The sequence below is a fragment of the Chelonia mydas genome, chromosome 7 (assembly GCF_015237465.2).
Source record: "Chelonia mydas isolate rCheMyd1 chromosome 7, rCheMyd1.pri.v2, whole genome shotgun sequence".
NCBI lineage: Eukaryota > Metazoa > Chordata > Testudines > Cheloniidae > Chelonia > Chelonia mydas.
The window spans coordinates 17,574,915-17,594,648 of record NC_057853.1 but is presented as its reverse complement, the minus strand read 5'-3'; the positions used below and the strand labels follow the sequence as shown (position 1 = coordinate 17,594,648).

Below are 19,734 nucleotides of genomic sequence, written 5' to 3'. Positions count from 1 at the left end.
GCCATTGGAATGTTTTGACTATATTAGCGATGTCTTAACTTCCCCCTCCTCACCACCAACAAAGAAAGGTCCCTCATTTCCCTACCTGGCAAATAAGCAGCACAAATAAAACTGATCAGGAACTGCTATGTGAAAAGGAGACAATGAAAACTCATCATGCTGTGTTTTACCTCCCAAAATGCAATCCTAAGAAGCATGCAATTACCTTCCCTTCAACAGGAAAAGGTTGTGCAATAAACTAGACTAGAACACAAAGGAATGTTAGATAAGTTCTGGAATGACCCACATCCCATCACCAGCCAATGACTGCCAGCATTCTATATCTTGCAAATAATGCTAAAGCAGCAAAACACATGTGATGAAATCCTGGACCCACTGAAGTCAATGGCAAAGGTCCCATTGACATCAAGATTTCATCCAATGTCATTTCCTCTTTACAAAACTCTCCTGGAAAAGGAAGAACGGTGAAAAAAGCATTGTGCGTGGTTTTCATAACACTCTCTTCAATGATGCCAGAGAGATTATTACATAAGGAGGAAGAACATAAGGGAAAAGCATGCCAAAATACTAGCCCACTTAGAATTTCTACATCTCTCATGGACTTAAAGGTCCCCAAAACATTTTCTTTGTAAGATAACTACAAAATGTTTAATCTAGGTGTATTCTAAATAGAAATCACTATGTTTTTATCAGGAAAAAGCAATCCCGTGGAATGAGTATTCAGGGTAATGAACAGTGCTTGGAGGGAAGAGGCTGTAGAAGTTAGAAGAAATGAGTGTCTAGATGAGTTCAGCAAGAAACTTTGAACAAGTGTCATTAGCATTCACTTTGAGCAAAAGAACATCTCTGATAGCTTTTACAAACTCCAGATCATCAAAGGGAGTGAGGTTCCTACATGTCTTGGAGGATTTGGGCCTATGGGATGGATTTTTAAAGGTATTTAGGTGCCTAAAGATGCAGATAGGAATCTAATGGGAGTTTCAAAAGCACCTGGGTAGCTAAATATATTTAAAAATCTGGCTCTAATTTGCTGGAGGAAAAAAACCCTCCATTCTGTGAAGTATTCATATTGAGACAGAAGCTAGCAGTGGTGATGCCAGCAGACATTAAAAAAGAAAGTGTTTGTTCTTATTTTGTAGCAGCAAGTTATTACTCTAAAAATCTTGCTCGAAAGGGTCCCAGTTTTTAATTTTTTTGAACAATATTGTCAAATAGTCCAGACCTGAGCTCCATGTTTAAACTTGGTACTCTACCTCTTGTGGTTGCAGATCAGAGTAAATGAAAGAGACCCGGAAACAGCCGTTCTGGGAGCTGAACTGCAATCTGCTTCTAAAGCAACCATAAATCCCCCAGAGCCGTAGTGTACCCCCATCCCCATATTCAGTAAACAATGTAGTTATGAAATGCATTTTTCATTAGTGTTTGACATTCATTTATGTTGTCTGATTATCAACACAAAAGAGGATAGTTAATCTGCAGCTCCAGCCTGTTGTAACAGATGGGGGTACTTGTCAAAGGTTTCACCACAACCCTAATTTTTTACTTCAAGAAAACAACAGCTCCTCTTCACTTCCAGTTTCCTCATATGCTTTTCACTGTTGCCAGCCATCCGAAGTCTGGGGAGCAATTCTGACACCTAGTTAACAAAGATAGCCAGAGACAGAAACAAGAGTAAAGCAACAAAAACATTCAAGGCATCGTTTGAAACAAACAGTTTAAAGCAGATAAATAAAGTTACACACTGCAGCTGACTTGTGTTTAACCTGGAGCATTATTTTTTGGGCAACTCCATTGCATGGATGCTATTTACATATACCGGTATGTATATGTAAAAGGAGGAGAACATGATTTACCTATGTCACAGGGGTGCTGCTGTGAGGATCAATCAATCCAGGGCTCTGCATAACAGGGAAAATGTTACAGCCAATGTTATTCGTTATTTTATTTGATCATTTACTTAAAACTGTTTTTACCACTTATCTGGAAGACTGTGTGCCCAGATATAATACATTCTGATGTGTTCCACTGTGCTAAACAATTAAATACACCTGGGGGGGGGGGGGACTGGGGAGAGGAGGAAATAACCTTATTTTATAACTGATTAAAATGTAGCACAAGACAGAGCAACTATAACTAAAGAGGGAAATGTTAACATTTACTTTAATGCCTTTGTTACCCACATTGTAAATCCAGCCTAACACCCAGAGCAGTTGCTCCAGATTTATGCCAGTGTAACTGAAATCAGCACCCAGTTCCCAATTCTGTAAGCTATTCTTTAGATGAGCAGATGAAGTAGTGGCCTCTTTCGCCACCTAGGGGACAGAACTATAAATGAAGCAATTGTACAGTATGTATCGACCCCAGCAGCAGCATATTTGATCCATAATGAGTGACTCCTGAAGGGCTGACTCCAGTCTCCTTTCCTCCTCCCCCACTTCCCTGCTTTCTCGCCTTCTGGATTCATTTGAGAGCAAAGTTGTGGAGCAGCCAGACAGTCTCACAGTGGGGGCTTCTCTCCTGAACTCTTCTGAGAAAGCAACTCCTTGGTCTTGTGTTTTAAGCAGAAAACAGCAACTTCAAGGAGGAAAGCTGGGAGCTGCCAAAGGAGGTAGCGGAGGAAGGTAAGAAGGCACCTTTTAATTTTGATCTGTTCCGTTAGCAGTATTTTTGATTGGTTCACGTCCCCAGCTCTGCTTGTGGCTATTTCACATGAAGATGGAAAAACTCACAGCAAGTGGGCGAGGGAATTCCGTGTCCTACTCTCCTGGCTGGTTGTTGCTGTGAAGTGAATGAGGGGGAAATGATTGAGAGGTTCTTGACATGTAGATTTCAGTAGGAAAAAAGCAATGCTCTGGGAAGGCCCTGCAGTGACTCTGAAGGGGATGGGGAGGGAGAGATATTGCTACTGAGATGGGACAGTGACATTGGTTTGCTTGTAATGTGCCCTCCCTTGATTTGTTTCTGTTTGAGGAGGACACGCCAAGTGCCTTCGGAGGGGACAAGGTGGATTTGGATGCTAGGACTATCTCTGCCTCAGGAGCACTGAGACTGGCTCCCCTTGGCTCATCCGGAAGGAAGAGAGGACAAGCTCCCAGGCCAGCGGTCACCACTACTGAAACCAACAGAGAGGGAAAGGAATCAAAACTTGGGAAGAGACAAGAAAAGAAATAGGGGGAAGGGGAGTTCCAGAGGCAGGAGAGAAGAGCTGAAAACCATGGTCTCCTGCAAGGGGAGGCTGTGAAGGGGAGACACTGCACAGGAGACCCCCACTGAAACCCTTGTTGGTGCGAAGTGCTGCATGGGAAGGGGCTGGCCATGGAGAAGTTGTCCCTGGAAGGGACCGACCTTTGGACTATCAACGGCTCACTGATCAACTGCAGCCTGAGCCTTGAGAACCAGACTTATGGGGTCAACAGCACCACTGATCCCCTGAAGAGGAATGAGGACATGGCCAAGGTGGAGGTGACGGTGCTCTGCCTCATCCTCTTCCTTGCTCTGACTGGCAACCTGTGCGTGCTGCTGGCCATCCACACCACCCGGCACAAGCACTCCCGCATGTACTATTTCATGAAGCACCTGAGCATCGCTGACCTGGTGGTGGCCATTTTCCAAGTTCTGCCCCAACTCATCTGGGACATCACCTTCAGGTTCTATGGGCCGGATTTCCTCTGCCGGCTGGTCAAGTACTTGCAGGTGGTGGGGATGTTTGCTTCCACCTACATGCTCCTGCTGATGTCCCTGGACCGGTGCCTGGCCATCTGTCAGCCCCTGAGGTCATTGCACAGGAGGTCTGACCGGGTATCTGTCCTCCTCACCTGGCTGCTATGCCTGCTGGTCAGCATCCCCCAGATCCACATATTTTCCCTGCGGGATGTGGGCAATGGGGTGTATGATTGCTGGGCAGATTTCATCCAGCCCTGGGGAGCCAAAGCATATATCACCTGGATAACGCTGACTGTTTACATTATCCCTGTGCTGATGCTGAGCGTCTGCTATGGCTTGATCAGCTTCAAAATCTGGCAGAACGTGAAGTTAAAAACAGCCCACGAGACCAACATAAACCTGTCCTCCAGCGGGGCAGCCCTCTCCAGGGTCAGCAGCATCAAGCTAATTTCTAAAGCCAAGATCCGGACAGTCAAAATGACCTTCATCATAGTCTTAGCTTTCATAGTGTGCTGGACTCCTTTTTTTTTTGTGCAGATGTGGTCTGTGTGGGACAAGAATGCTCCCAAAGAAGGTAAAGTTCTCCCTCATTTCATATATAGAAAATATATATTTGTATGTAATATTTAGTGTTGGTGACTAATAATTAATCCATCAGTAGGCTTCAAAACAACCATTCCAGAGGTGATGGGGGCGGTAGAGAGATTTCAGTCTGAATCAAGGCTCACTAGGGTGCTGAAAGGAGAAAAACTGATGACTTGCATCTGATCCAAGGCATGCAGTTTTAACACTTCATTGGAGTCACTCCTGGCTTTCTGGGGGATAAGGAACTAGAATCAGGTCCTTGGGGTCTTGAACTGAAACCTGGAAAACAGTTTCCCTCCCTGTTTGCCAAGGCAATTCTCAGTCACACACGATGTGCACTTTCCTCTTTTGTCTGTCAGCAGGGCATAGCTATAGCCGCCTGAGCATGTCTGCTGAAATGGCACTCTGCAGGGTTAGGTGTGTCAGGGAGCCAGGCTGGGGACCTGGGGAGCCCTTGGGCTAGGCACATGGAACCTTTCTGGAGACATTTCATTTAGCCGAAGCTGAAGCATTTTGAGGAGATGCATTGGTTTGGATGATGTTTTAAGCAGGGAGACAGGGAGAGACTCTCTCACACTTTATGGCCTGGTGATTAGGGCACTAACAGAGAGACTCAGGTTCAAGTCTCAGCATCGCCTGATTGGTAATGATCTGAAAAACTCTGCTCTGAATCGGGCAGTCAAGGGACTGGAAAATGGGTCTGCCACACCTTAGGCCAGGGCCTTAATCATCAATTCACCCCTTTCCTAGACAGAAAAGCTCCAGTTTCAGTGCAAAGCTGGATGTTCCAACACAAATCTGTTTTTGCAAAAAAATAGTTTGAGAGGTTTGGTTGTCATTCCAATGTGGAACAAACGTACAAACCTCGGAATTTGCTGCAAAACAGAATATTTGTCCCCCGCTCACCTGTACTGGGCACCTTCTTCGTAGTGTAAATTCAAGGTCATTTACAGGCATCAAGCTTCATTAATAATAATGCCTAGAGATGGCTTTCCCATTAATTTCTGTGGTGCTTTGCAGGCATATACTTCTGAGTGCTGGGTTTTTAAAAATATCAGGTACTGGCCATGAATAACATTAAACGTATCAACAGCACAGAGCATCGGCTCTCAGGGGTGGGGGGGGTGGGGTTGAGAAACCCTGAAACCAGCTGGTTTGATATCTCGTTCTCACATTCCCCAGCATCTTCTCTTCCTTTTCAATGCCCCTTTCTTCTCTCTCCTCTCCTCTCATTTTTACTCTGTTCTTTTTTTTCTTCCTTCCTCCCTTTCTTCCCTCCCCTCCCTTTCTCTCTTCTCTCCATTCTCTACACTCACTGCGATGCTCTTTGATGTTGGCTGTAGGCAGCACATTTCCCTTAATGTTCCAATGATTTATTAGTTAGTTGGAAAGAAAACATTTTTCAAAGGACGAAGTGCCATTTTTCATACAGGAATGCTGCAGTAGCTAAGGCTGATAACAGGCAATAAAGTCCATTACAACTCCCTGTTTTCTCAGTACTTTCAAAACCACTTTCCCCTTCGGGCTGACCCTTCCTATACTCACTCTGTGCTCTAAAATGGAATTGGAAAGTTTGAGGAAAATCCTGTCAGTCCTTTTTTGAGGTAGGGGAGAGTGAAAGAAATATATCTTGGGAACTGCAGTTTTTCACCAGATCAACAGAAACTCGGCCTGGCCAGAGTCCTTGCTGAGGGCTAGCACCTTTGCTTGGTTTGGGGGGTGTAAAATAAACATGATGGAAAAATAACTGCTAAGTGGACACTCTAATGCTACTGGAGAAGAGCCTGCTCCTTGGTAGCTGACTTCATAGCTGTCCGTAGGGCAATGCAGCTCCTGCCTTCACACAAGATGCTCCTCTCCCTCCTTTGGGCAAGCTCATTTCAATGATAAATTACTTTGTGTAAAAACTGAACCCCCCTCCCCCATGGGAGATTTTTATATGTCCCCAGTAAATCTGAAACAGAGGCTATGCCTCAATGTATGTATCTGCAGCTCTTCTGTCTTCTCTCTACTCTCCTTATTGCTGGTGGAGGGATTATCCCATGGGAACTTTGTCCTGCCCAGCTGCTCATTGCATTTGTCTTGGTTTTTCACACTAGTAATTACATCTGCTTTGTAGCTGTCTAATGGGATAAGAAGGGTCCTTATTTCCTTTCATTTTATTTTAAACATCTGCTAAGAAGGGTTTGCTAATGAGGCCCTCGCAAACAAAACTCTCTGTCACGTTGGTGAGCTCCCTTTCAGAACAGGATAGAATTGTAGATTGTGACTCAAATTCAGAATGGACGATTGCTTACACGTTGCTTTCCAAGCCTGCCTGTTTGTGCCACTCATTCTCATGCACTCTGTCAAATGATCGGTACTGTGGTGCTTTACCTGAGAAGAAGCAGGCTTTAACCAGGATGAGTTATTAACATGCTCTGCCTTCATTCACACATCGGGCCTGGGAGCCAGGTTTTATGTCTACAGCAAAGGATGTTATTTTAGCAAAAGCATCCAATATATAATAGGATCTAATGGCACAGGGGGAAAACCTCTTGTGAGTTAGATGAGGAACAGTGAATGGTAGTAACACTTAGCAGGGTCAAAATTGTGAATTGAACCTGTGACTTCCTTCTCCAAAGCATACATTTCTACCACTTGAGCTAAAGGAATAACTCCCTTAGCTAGCAGCAGTAGTAGGCTCTTAGCCTTGATGAGGGGCAGTAACTCAAGGGGGACACAGCACCCAGCACACATAACTGATTCATTACCTAGCTGTCTGGGATACTTTGAACCCAGTGGATATAACGTTTCCACCACAAAGCAAGCCCCTTGCCTCCCTTTTCACTCTGCTTTCTCCCTTAAACAAAATAAGACCCCCCTTCTGAACTCTCTGCCAAGTCCCAGCAGTTGAAACAGCACTGCTGGGTGAGTAGAGTAATTCATGCTTCCAACCTACTTGGCTGCGGTGCTGGTGCTGTCTCTCTTTGGGGTACTTCTTAGTCACTAGTCTTAGCTCCTGATTCATGCCCCTTTCCCTTGCTACTGCTGCGTCTAAATCGGATAGAGCAGTTTGGAAAGTCAGCAAAGAGGAATGGGGGAGGGGGCACAGCAGGAGCTGAAAGTAGAGGTAAGGCTTTCACCAGGTGATGGTGGTGGGGTGGGACAGACTCAGCAAACCCAACACATGCTCACCTCCAACTGATTCTAAAAATCTACCTGCTCTCTCGCATAGTACCCCCTAGTGGTTTCCCCCAGGTCCTTGGAAATTACCCAGATTCTAGCTCAGGGATTGGCAGCCTTTGGCATGCAGCCCGTCAGGGAAATCTGCTGGCCGGCTGGGATGGTTTGTTTACCTTCAGCGTCTGCTGGTTTGGCTAATCGCAGCTCCCACTGGCCGCGGTTTGCCGTTCCAGGCCAATGGGGGCTGCGGGAAGCGGTGGCCAACACATCCCTCAGCCTGCGCCACTTCCCGCAGCCCCCATTGGCCTGGAATGATGAACCACGACCAGTGGGAGCTGCGATCGGCCGAACCTGTGGATGCTGCAGGTAAACAAACCATCCCGGCCGGCCAGCGGATTTCCCTGACTTGCCACGTGCCAAAGGCTGCCGATCCCTGTTCTAGCTGATATCTATTTGAGAATGAATTAGGCTCCAAAGGGTTAGGTGTCTGTTTTGCCAGATGTTTTGTCTCTGCAGTTCTGTGCACCGTTTTCTGGATTTTTGCCTCTTTGAGCAGAGGAGTGTAGTTCATTGGAAGGAAGGATTCAAGAGACGTGTGCAGAGAGGTGTAACAATCAATCAAAATGTAACGGAGCTGTGTGCCATTGCACAATGTCCCTGGGTTTCTGGGGCATAAGAGTAAAAGAAAGGGAATACGTCACAAATAGCTGGCAAGGTTTTCATGATGTACGCAAATTGCAGAAGTCAACAAACAGCAAGCAAAGCCCACTGCTTGAACACACAATTGGGCCAGATGTTTGGGGGAAGGAAACATGTTTAAAAAGGCAGCATGATGCGCTGTTTCTTAATGAATAAAATGTTTATCAGCCGCCATGTGGCAAGCCATCATCATGGGATCTGGAAAGGGCCACAAACAAACAAATGTCAAATGTTTTCCAAATTAATCCTAAATTGTCCACGTGCAAATTGTCTCCAGGGCTCCAAAACCTGCAGTCTGTTTGAAAAGTCTGTCTGAGAAATTATCAAACATATAAATGAGTTATTGGTCTTGGAAGAGGAAAAATCCGCAACTGCTTCTCTGAGTGTGTTTGCACTGTATGTAAACAGTGAGGGGTATGCAGTGTCACTCTAAATTGATGTAAGCCGGTCACTGTCACCTTCTAGTGTTTCCCCTTGATGCCTCTCTATGGAAGGGGAAGCGTACTTTTAATTTTGTCGTGGAAGCAAAACATTTCTTTGTCATTTTGCATGATGCTGAAACCTATTGAGATGAGCAGGCTGCCACGTATGGAGTTATATTGCCACCTGTAGGATGTGACCGGACTACTTTGTTTAGAAACTTGTCCAGTATGAATGGTAGAGTGGATATTAATTGCACGTTCCTGATAAATAAGATCCAGCTATAATGCACAGGGTCAAAATCTCTGCCTTTGTTCTCCAGAGGAAAGTTGGAAAACCTTTTCCTCTGAAGTCAGATTTTCCTTTCATCATGGTGCAGTTCTCCTATGTAAACTTAGATTAAATACTTTATCAATTATTATTATTATTAATTATTTGTGTTGTGTTAGCACCTTGGAGCCCCAGTCATGGATCAGGACCCCATTGTGCTAGGCACTATATAAACACAGAAAAAAGAGAGAGTCCCTGCCCCAAGGAGTTTACAATCTAAGGCAAGAGTTTAGAATTTTCTTTTACTTTTCAGGGGTCTCTGTCGCTAACTCAACTGACTTCCCTTTACACTGAATTAAACAAACAATGCTCTTCCCTCCAGTACCTTGCTGATAATTTGATAGAGTAAATAGGAATGAATGACCCCCAATATCAAAGCAATCTGTTTGGCTCCTCTGCAACTGCTGTGTGTGCTATGCTTTGCTGTGTCTTATTGCATTGGTCATGAGGCTTAAAAGGGTCCTGAGCCTGCATCACTTGAACAGACCCAACTCCCTATGGTGTGGAAGTTTGGAGTGTGTAAGGAATGAAAGACTGGGCCCTAAAGAAAGAAATTAAAAGGTCCTTTGCTAGTTTAATACATTACTAATTTGGGTTCTGATCCTGCAAACATTTAGGTACATGAGAAACTATCCACACATGAGGAGTCCTATTGACTTCACTTCAAAAAAGAACAAGTGAAATAAGGATGTTCTCGAAATACACCCCCACCTCCACACACACATACATATGTTGCCCGACCCATATTATTTACTAACTTCACAGCCTGGGACTATGCACTCCCCTCCTTACTATATTTTTCTGTGATTTACATTACTTAGTGTTACGACACGCCGCTCTACTCAGACCACAGCTTTGAGTCCTTTTTCATGGTTGCATCTTCCTCCTGGGAGTCCCACTGGTTAGACATATTTGCCAGGGAATTTCCAAAAGCAGTTATATGTGTTTTTAAAATATTCATCTGTTTGAATCTCTTGTTGTGGTTACACCATATAGTGTAATTTTTAAACATGTTTCATAGGCTTGTGTGGTGTGTCCTATGTCTTAACCTATATTTAAATGGGGCTGTAGTAAAAAGTAAGCAAACACTTCAACATCTGAGTAACTTTATGCTCCAGAAAATTTTCACCATTTCGGGGGGGTTAGATCTTGGGGGATTAGCCTGGTCCTTTTCAGAAAGAGAGAATTGGCCCAGCTGGGAAAACATTAATTTCCCCAATGTTCAGGGTGGAGATCTGGGTATGGGAGATTTGGTCTAGGTCCAACACAGTTCTTCTTGCTCCATGCCCTTCAGAAAATGCCTGTTTCATGCCACTTGCCTCCTTATATGATGGACCGGGGTTTTGTGTTGTACCTGAAAGACAGGACCCATAGCAGCAGCTTAGTGCCCCCTCCCATGTGGCTGATTGCTCAACATCATTCTCAGTTGCGGGAACACTGGGTCAGCTGTGAGTGAGAGAGAACAAGGGAACTACAGACCCACCAACATTTCTTGCCGTACGTGCAGATCTGTCATCTAAGTACTGGCTGGGCCCAGCCCCACTTAGCTTGGGAGAGCTACTAAGTTAATAGAAATAAGAGATGGAATAGATTCATAGAGATCTCACCCATTCCCTGACTAGACTGTACCCTACAGTTAATAATAATAATGAATACCTACTTCTTATCTAGCACTTTTTATCAGTAGAGCTCAAAGTGGTTTACAAAGGAGGCAAATATAATAATCCTCATTTTATAGATGGGGAAACCGAGGCACAGAGCAGTGAAGTGACTTGCCCAAGATAACTTAGGAGTCCAATAGCAGAGCTGGGCATATGACCGAGGTCTCCTTAGTCCCAATGCTGTGCTATATTGACGGGGTGACAAAACCTCCCAATTCTCCTTTGTCTATTTCAGTTTGAAGTGTGAGCACAGTCCCGGCTCATACAGCTGCAGTCAGTTCATTGTGGAGAACTTTTTCCTACATTGCCCAGTACAAACAATTCATAATGCTTTGGAATTTTGCAGCCATTTTCATGACATGAATATTTTCTGTTCTGGCAGCAGATGTTCCCTTTTGTTGATGCTGGAAATGGTCTGGGTAAATGTATGTTGGCGTTATATCACGGCAGATCAGAACAGACAACATCTGAATCAGTTTAGGGTGTCATTCAAATCACACATCATCACTTTCTTTCCCTACAGAAAAACCTTACAGCTAATATGCAGTATATCTGACATATTAATCTTTATATCAAAGAAAACAGTTGTAAATGTTTGTAAAGATCGGTAAATGGATATGAAGCTGCAACTCAGCAAATTGCATCATATTTGTCAGGATATTGGGACATTCCCCTCAGCAGCGTCACTCACTCATTTTAAACTAATCAACGTATTTTCACTCCTAATCTGGAGTTAAATAAGAATGAATTACAAGTATGTCTCCAGTACAGTGGGCCCATTAATATTGGGATACTAAAGCCCTTACATACTGGGCTACCTTTAACACTTCATAGCAGTAAATAATTAATGATAATCAATAATAATTTACCTGTAGATACTGCCTTTCACATCAAAGAGCCCAAAGCACTTCCCTACCTGTTGTTTAATTGCTTTGCTGAATCAGGGCCTACAAGAATGCACCCACTTCTGGAGTGGAGGGTATTCTACACAACAGTGAGGGAAGCGGAAATTTTGGCCAAAGACCAAGATGCAAATCTTAACTCTTAGAAGAAACGTTGTGAGATCTTTAACATTCATGCAAAAGGGAGGGGACATCAACTTTTAAGTAAGCTTTAAGCCACACAGTGAGCTCCATGAAACTCAGCTCAACTTAACAACTTCAGAAGGTTGCAGAGGTCCCTGAGCCATGGCTGGAGTCTAACCAGTGGTTCCAGGAAGCTGATGGAGCTTATCCCTTGTGCTTGGAGCCCATAAGCAATTCCCTCTAGCTGTCTTTTAACACATCCTTTAACTTATGACCACTTGGACTAGACATCACAAGGCCAAGACTTATATATGTCTTGGTTAAAGGTGAACTGTGAACTTTTTTCTTTTAAGTTGAAAAGAAAAAGTTGATTTTTATGGAGGCAAAAAAGAAATAGAGGAAGGATCTCAGTTATAAACAGATATCCAGTGAAGTTACGCGGCCACTCATGTTGATAGTTGTGAAATGTGTGGGGTTTTTTTAATCCATGTTCATTGATAAAGCTTCCTCAGCTCCTAGCCAAGGTAATGGAACTCTACCTCTGATCAGTTTGTGCCTTTCTCTGTGAGAGCTCATTCCCCTTTGATTTTGCATGTGTGGCTATAAATGGCACTGCCTTTTGGCCAAAGGATTTTCCAGAGGCAGTGCTACTGATTTCCATGTGCTTGAAGCAGCCTTGTTGTTTTGTGACCAAGGCCCTCCTCTACTTTCCTAAAGCATATTTGTAGCCCAGGTCCCCTGATATTCATTTGCCAGAGGACCTTTATATCACTTATAAATGAATGAATATTCCAGGGATCAGTAACCTTTGGCATGCGACCCATCAGGGAAAACCACTGGCGAGCCGGGACAGTTTGTTTACCTGCAGCGTCCACAGGTTTGGCCGATCGCAGCTCCCACTGGCCACGGTTTGTCGTTTCAAGCCAATGGGGGCTGCGGGAAGGAGTGGCCAGCATGTCCCTGGGCCCGCGCCACTTCCCGCAGCCCCCATTGGCCTGGAGCGGTGAACCGCGGCCAGTGGGAGCTGCGATCGGCTGAACCTGCGGACGCTGCAGGTAAACAAACCATCCTGGCTCGCCAGCGGCTTTCCCTGAGGGCCTGCGTGCCAAAAGTTGCTGATCCCTGGAATATACTAAGATATTCACAGGGTGTCGAGCACTCTCAATACCTACTATGTAGACCTGATCAACATTTTTTTTACAATAAATTTTTTTTGTTAAAAAATGGAGTTGCTATGATGCTGAAATTTCTTGCCAAAATGTCATGGCCGACAAACCTTTTCATTTTTGGATTAAAATTTGAAACACAATTTTCTGAACATTTTCCCTGCCAAATTTTCTTTGGTTCAGAATGGTGGGAAATTTTCCCATTTTTTCCTCTCCCCCCCACCCCACGTAACCAACAGGGGGAAAAAAACCATTTTCCCTCCACTCCTCCCTTTGTGTTACTTTGTTCCCCAAAGAAGGGGGGGGGATAAAAAAGTGAGAAAAGGGGGTAAAGGAACCAAAAATTCAATATGAAATTTTTCATTTAAAATATTTTCCATGGAGAAATGGAAAAAAGTTGTGAAAACTTTGGAATGACACCAAACCGCCTCGGTTTTCAACAGCTTTTTGAGAACACGTCTCCCCAGAACTTTTGACCAGCTCTACTGTTGGGAGTGGAAGGTGCTCAGTTCCTCACAGTATCAGGCCCCCCCCAAGCTGCATTTTTACCTTGCCAAAAAGAGCCATGCACCGTGCCGAGGGAATACGTTAAAGTTGGGGAGCAACTCCATGGCAGGGAGGTGTGTGGCTAGATGCCAGTTAGCTGTTGCTTGATGATTTTGGCATGCAGTTGCTATGGGCGCTGAGGAAGGTCTGATCAAACATTGAACTGATTGGACTTAGGTTCAACCCAGGTCATAACTGAAGACAGTGGTAGTGAAATGTTATTAAGCAGAGTAAAAAAAACCTGTCAGAGAGTGACTCTTTAGCTAGTTTTTTTTTTTAAATTTCCATTTCTGTTTGGTGTTTCCTTTACAAAAAGTGGAGCCTGCCCCCAACCTTGTTGCCAATCTAGCACAAAAGCCAAGGGGTGAATGAGCAAGGAGAGTGAATTACTATGCAGTCCCATATTCAGGCCCTGTGCTGGGCAGTAGATTTCATCCTACTTGGGCTTTGTTGGCCTTATCTAAGGACTTCCACTAACTTCACTGGGCTTTGGATGAGGCCCCATAAGAGTTAAATGACTTTCAGCCACAGTAGGTTCTTGTCTTTCTCAAAATAAATCCCACAGGGATGTAGCCTCCTTGCAGATCCAGATCAATCTATAGCTATGTCCTGAAGACTGTCTGGCTGGATGTTCAGTAATCAGGAACACCAGAAGCTCTCTATAAGTGGAGGGGGCCACCCGTGCCTGAACCATGGCCCCACCCCGCAAAATCCGATCCTCATCCTGCCTCTTCCCCAAGGCCCCACTCCCCACTCGCTCTATGTTCCCTCCCTCCCCCCCCCCGCCCCGTCGCTCACCCTTAAAGCAGGTAAAAAGTGGTGGGGCCATGGCCCGCTGACCCGCCCTGTTCTGGCACCCCTGTCCATGGCTGGTGATTTTATTGATCCCTGACCATGTAGCAGCATTCCTTGGTAAACATGCTTTGTAAGTCATGCTGAGGAAGACTGAAGAGTGGTGTATTGACATTTTTACTCTCATCATCATTGTCAGCTGCTCCATATTAAGTAGCAGGGCAGATCAGCAATGAGGCTATTCGTAGCCGAACACACTGACTGCCTCCATTGGCACTGATTTGGTTTCAGCGTCTTTCTTGGTATGGGCATATTATTAGGATGGAAGACCAACGAATTATGAAAGCCATTGTAGGTAATTTATAGCAACATGCCTGTGCGTGAACCCCATTTAAAAAATAATTGTCAAAGGATCCCCCCGAAAAAAACCTGCACTCTTGAACTGGCAGACTTCACTCATCTTGTGTTTTCAGTGTACAAACCTCACCTGTGGGTGGAAAGCCATGTATTCTGTGTGCTTGCAATACTGACAATCAATCAGATGCATATGAGTCCAGTACAATGACACCTGCATCCGCTTTGCCTCCCACTCCCTGATTTAACTGTTCATTGAAGAATCGTGGTTATGCAATTAGACCTCATTACATAAATTTGAAATAACCATAATTTCCAATGGCAAAGCTTTGAGTATGAAAATGTTCAATTAAATGTCAAAGAAAAATGACAGATTTTTCACATTCTAAAAGAGACTCTCTCTAATTAGGTTGCTTGAATGTGAGCAAATGCTATCTGAACGGATGGCCTTGATGATCTAGAAATGCAATCTAGGCCTTTTCAGGCTACAGCCTGAGCACACAAAATGGCTGGTAATTTCTAAATTGGCTAGTAGGGAAAAAGATAGGTAGAAGGATGCAAAAGCAAGGAAGCAGCTATCTCTTTGCTATGACAGCTTCTTGAGAGCTTATTCACTTCCTAATCAGACAATGGCAAGTGGGTATCAGGCAGCTGAGTAGTGGTGTATCTCTGCTTTTCAGCATAACACAAAATAAAGAGCAAGAAATTCACTGAGATGGGAAAAAATTGATTTCTATCCCGGGGAAGACTTAAAAACAATGTGTCTTAAACATAAGTTGATTTATTTTCCCTGTTTTTTCACAATTTCTTTTTACCACTTGCAGCATTTGAGCTATTTTTGCTTAAAGGGACATAGTTTGTTTTGCACTGGACTATGGAAGGGTTTGGGGGGAAATCCTATTGGTTTCTCATGGTAGCATTAGATCAGTGAGAGTTGGGTCCACAAATTTGTGTGTTGATCAACTGGGGACATGGGAGTCAGGCCAGGATGTTGGGGAGGATGTAGGTGGATTCTGGGATCAGGATCTTCAAAAGCCACAATTTCTTCTCACTGGACGTGCCCAGGTTTTCTTGCCTATGCCTAAAGATCACCAAATGGCATTTTCACGTTGTTTTCCTGCTATGCTTTCTACCTTGCAGCATCCCCATTTATCATCGCCATGCTCCTAGCAAGTTTAAACAGCTGTTGCAACCCGTGGATCTACATGCTTTTCACAGGCCATCTCTTCCACGACCTTATACACCGGTTCCTCTGCTGCTCCACACATTATTTAAAATCCAGGCAAGGATGTGACCTGAGCATCAGCAAAAAAAGCAACTCCTCCACATTTGCCCTGAGTCGCAAGAGCTCAAGTCAGAAGAGCTTCACTCAGCCGTCCACAGCCTGAGAACTGTCCCAGCACTCCATGGACTACATCACTACTTCACTCTGACCATCTTCAATATGTATTTGTAAAGAAGCTGTGATTAAGAATATGGTGGGGAGGCGACCGGGGTTTATATATGTATACATATATATATGTGTGTTGTGTGTGTGTTGAATTCTTTATTTAACTGAGGCAGGAATAAGAAAAGAACTGCTGTAGTCAAAAGCACAGTTCGGAATGGATAGCTTAATGGAGTTCAAGTCAATGGACCAGATCTTGAATCCTTCACGTGTTCAAGTCAATGGAGGTTTTGCATAACGACTGAATAATAACTGAGGGGCTTGTCCTGAAAGCTGAGTAGACTTACTGAAGCTGACGAGCCAAATTCAACCCTGGTATAAGTGGGTACAGCTCCATTGACTTTTGAGGAGTTTCACCACAGGGATAGCACAGAGTAAAAGCTACCTGGGCTGGCCTTACTCCAGTAAGAAAGTATTATTCATGGAAGCAGTTCCATTGATTTCTGTTTGGCTCCAGGTTGGTTTAAGGCCTTCCAATATGTCCTTATTCAGCAATAATGCCCCATTGGCATCAAGAGAGTTTTGACTGAGTAAGGATTTTGGTCCTGATCCTGAAACTATGTATGCACATAGAATCATAGACTATCAGGGTTGGAAGGGACCTCAGGAGGTCATCTAGTCCAATCCCCTGCTCAAAGCAGGACCAATCTCCAACCAAATCATCCCAGCCAGGGCTTTGTCAAGCCTGACCTTAAAAACCTCTAAGAAAGGAGATTCCACCACCTCCCTACGTAACCCATTCCAGTGCTTCACCACTCTCTTTAGTGGAAGAGTTTTTCCTAATATCCAACCTAAACCTCCCCCATTGCAACTTGAGACCATTGCTTCTTGTTCTGTCATCTGCTACCACTGAGAACAGCCCCCTTTCAGGTAGTTGAAAGCAGCTGTCAAATCCCCCCTCATTCTTCTCTTCTGCAGACTGAATAATCCCAGTTCCCTCAGCCGCTCCTCATAAATCATGTGCTCCAGTCCCCTAATCATTTTTGTTGCCCTCCGCTGGACTCTTTCCAATTTTTCCACATCCTTCTTGTAGTGTGGGGCCCAAAACTGGACACCGTACTCCGGATGATTAACTTGAAGCGTGTGAGTAAGTCCCATTGGCTTCAGAGGGACCATGCACATGGTTCAGTTTAAGGATGTGCATAAATGCTTACAAGATCAGGGTGCTGGTACAACAACATGTATGCTGAATGTGTTCAAAAGCTTTAGTTAAGGCAAAAACTTGGGGTGAACTTCTGGCTCCATTAAAGTCAATGACAAAACTTCAGTGTGGCCAGGCTTTTACTCTTTGGTTTACGTAGGCAGTGAAGTATTACACCAATACACTTTTCTTGCTATGTAATTCACGCGATCTTGGTTATGGCATGGAGTATTTGTTAAAAGATTATTTTTTTTTTGGTAAATAAAATTTGATAAATTCAACTTGAAGAAAAGAGAGGAACAGTGAAAAAAAAAAGCATACGAAGGAAACCTTGGAGGAAACAATGCTTCATGCACAAAATACAAGTATATCTAGATTGTATGGAATGCTTTTGTTTCTAGACTAATGCACCAAACATTTATGAACTGTACAACATTGTATTACATAAACATAAAGCTAGCACAACTGTGGTACCGCTTTGGAAAAGTGCAAATAGTTATGGCACGATCCTGTTGCTGGTGAAGTCAGTGTGACTTTCCCCACTGAATTCAGTGGCAGCAAGATGAGATCATGCAGGACTGAGTGGCCAACGCTTTGCTCATGTTCATCATCCTTTCTCATGCAGGTAGTTCCAAAAGCAATGGGACACCAGGCATGAGTTATGACTGCACACAAAGGAGGGGCTGAGGGATTTGACTGTATTTTTGCAATGGATATAAATACTGCATATTTATCAATTTTGCTGTTTCATTATCATCAGCTGATCCATTTTCAGCTTTTAGGTCTATAGATTTTGTTTTGGTGTTCAGGCAGTTTTTTAAAATAGTAGCTTGGGACTGACTTTTAAGCATCGTGACACTCATTGGTTCAACTTGGAGTTTAGATCCCAGCTTGTTCCCAAGCACTAAAACGGTGGAACAGTGAAGTTCTGCACTTTCTCCATCCTCTTCTCATTTTCCTTGAGTTTAAATGGATAATGTGTAGATTGCCCCCTTTCTGCACTCCCCAAAGGAAGGAATGTACTTTTATTTTAATGGTTTTATTGTGATCATGGGAAAAAATCTACAGCTAGAAATACAGGTTCTCATTCATCACTGTTTACTCTTGTTTTATGTGGGTCAACTCCACTGATTACAGTAGAGTCAGGCCTGTTGAGAGTAACTTGGGTCCCTGGTACATCATGTGTGCTGCCCACCCTCCCATTTCATCTCAGTTACAGATGCTTTAGGGGCCCCCTGAGCTTGGGGCCCTGGAGCAATTGTCCATCAGCCTTGAGTGGAGCTCCGGTGGTGTAAAGCAGAAGTAGATAGCTGATGGGGTGAAAGTAGGCCGGTACAGCGTACCGGTAAGAAGAGGCCACCGGTACCGGCCCATACGCAGCCGACGTTAAAGTACTACTTCGGCAGCACTTTAACATCACTGCCCCTTTTGCCCCGCCCCCTGCCGGCAGGGACCCTACCAGCAGGGCCACTGCCGACCGGGGGAAGGAGGGGAAGCAGCAGCAGCCAGAGCCCCAGGCCCTTTAAATTGCCGCTGGAGCCCCACCAGCCCCACCCCTTCTGGGGGCCCAGAGCTGCCTCCCTAACCCCCCACCGGTAAGTGCTTAATGTTACTTTCATCCCTGCATAGCTGTGACTCAGTCCGACAGCTGAGCACCAGGCTAGTCCTGCAATCTTAGCATGCACAAAACTCCAGTTGGACGATGTCCAGTCTTGCACTGTTCTATCATGCACAACTCCCACTGAGTCGAAGCGTGCACTGCCTGATGGAGTGGGATTCTGATTTAGTTAATTGCAAGATTTCAAAGCACTTGTTTCCTGTTCAAACTAGAGAAAGGACAAAACCAAAGACCCAAATCTAATCTTTCCCAAATGTTTGGAAAATTCAGAACCTTGTCCTTATTTATATAATAAGCCCAACTAAAACCCTAAATCCTACCCACACATACCCCCATAACTCAGGATTATTTAGACTGAACTTTGTGGCTTGGACCTATCCCTACAAATTGCCCACGACTCTGACTTTTTGTATAAAACCTAGTAGAATTGATTCTCCTCCTGGGCCCGATTTGCATCTGGGAAAACTGGGTATTAATACGATAGCCAATGATGGCCAAAAATTGAGTATCCTGCCAGACCACCTTGAGGACCGACCTAGCGACTGAGCCAGGTGGTGCTAAAGATGCAAGGAGGGTATGGCCCTTTAGGATTGGACAGGATGATTGATGATGACAATGGGTGTTAAATGCTATTGTTTTGCTACGATGAAGTTTTAGTGCCACTTTGCACAGTTGTAAGTGTCTCCATAATGTGCCAGCCAGTGGAGAATCCAGGGCCATTGCGGTTTCCTTGTGTTATTCCTACCATCCATTGTACATTCCATATCTTTCTGGAACTGATTACTGTACACTGCATTATATTTCACAGTGTGCCGGAAACAGACGGCCAGCACGTAACCTTCTTACTCAACCCTTACTTGGGCAAAACTCCCATTGACGTCAATGAACTTCAGTTTTGCCTGAATAAGGACTTAAGATTTTGTCCACTGAGCTGGATCATGCTCTTATGAAAGTCCAGTTCTGCACTTTCTTCTTACCGCCATCCAGGTAAGGTAGTTTAATTGGTTTGTCCTGCAGCTGCATCAGCATTCTGTATATTAAGGGAAGTGAATGATGAGATTTTTTGCAGAAATGGTTTACAACCAGAAAGCTCAGTAAATTGTTTTTGAGACACGATCGCTG

General features: G+C 44.3%; 1 protein-coding gene across 2 annotated transcripts; it reads left to right on the top strand.

Annotated features, from left to right (window-relative positions):
* The first annotated feature begins 2,378 nt into the window (after positions 1-2,378).
* On the top strand, positions 2,379-18,039 carry OXTR (oxytocin receptor). Of its 2 annotated transcripts, none has more exons than XM_027823706.3 (3): positions 2,379-2,621; positions 2,971-4,237; positions 15,547-18,039. In XM_027823706.3, exons 2-3 carry the CDS (start codon positions 3,316-3,318, stop codon positions 15,792-15,794), a joined length of 1,170 nt encoding a protein of 389 aa, XP_027679507.2. In that variant the 5' UTR covers positions 2,379-2,621; positions 2,971-3,315; the 3' UTR covers positions 15,795-18,039. The 2 variants fall into 2 exon arrangements, with proteins under 2 accessions (XP_027679507.2, XP_007061334.2); XM_007061272.4 differs by having other exon boundaries at positions 2,456-2,621; positions 2,974-4,237; positions 15,547-16,509.
* The last annotated feature ends 1,695 nt before the right edge of the window (positions 18,040-19,734 follow it).

Coding starts and splice junctions, on each gene's coding strand:
- OXTR (XM_027823706.3), top strand. CDS start 3,316: ATGGAGAAGTTGTCCCTGGAAGGGACCGACCTTTGGACTATCAACGGC. Junction 4,238..15,546: donor CAAGAATGCTCCCAAAGAAG/GTAAAGTTCTCC, acceptor TCTACCTTGCAG/CATCCCCATTTATCATCGCC.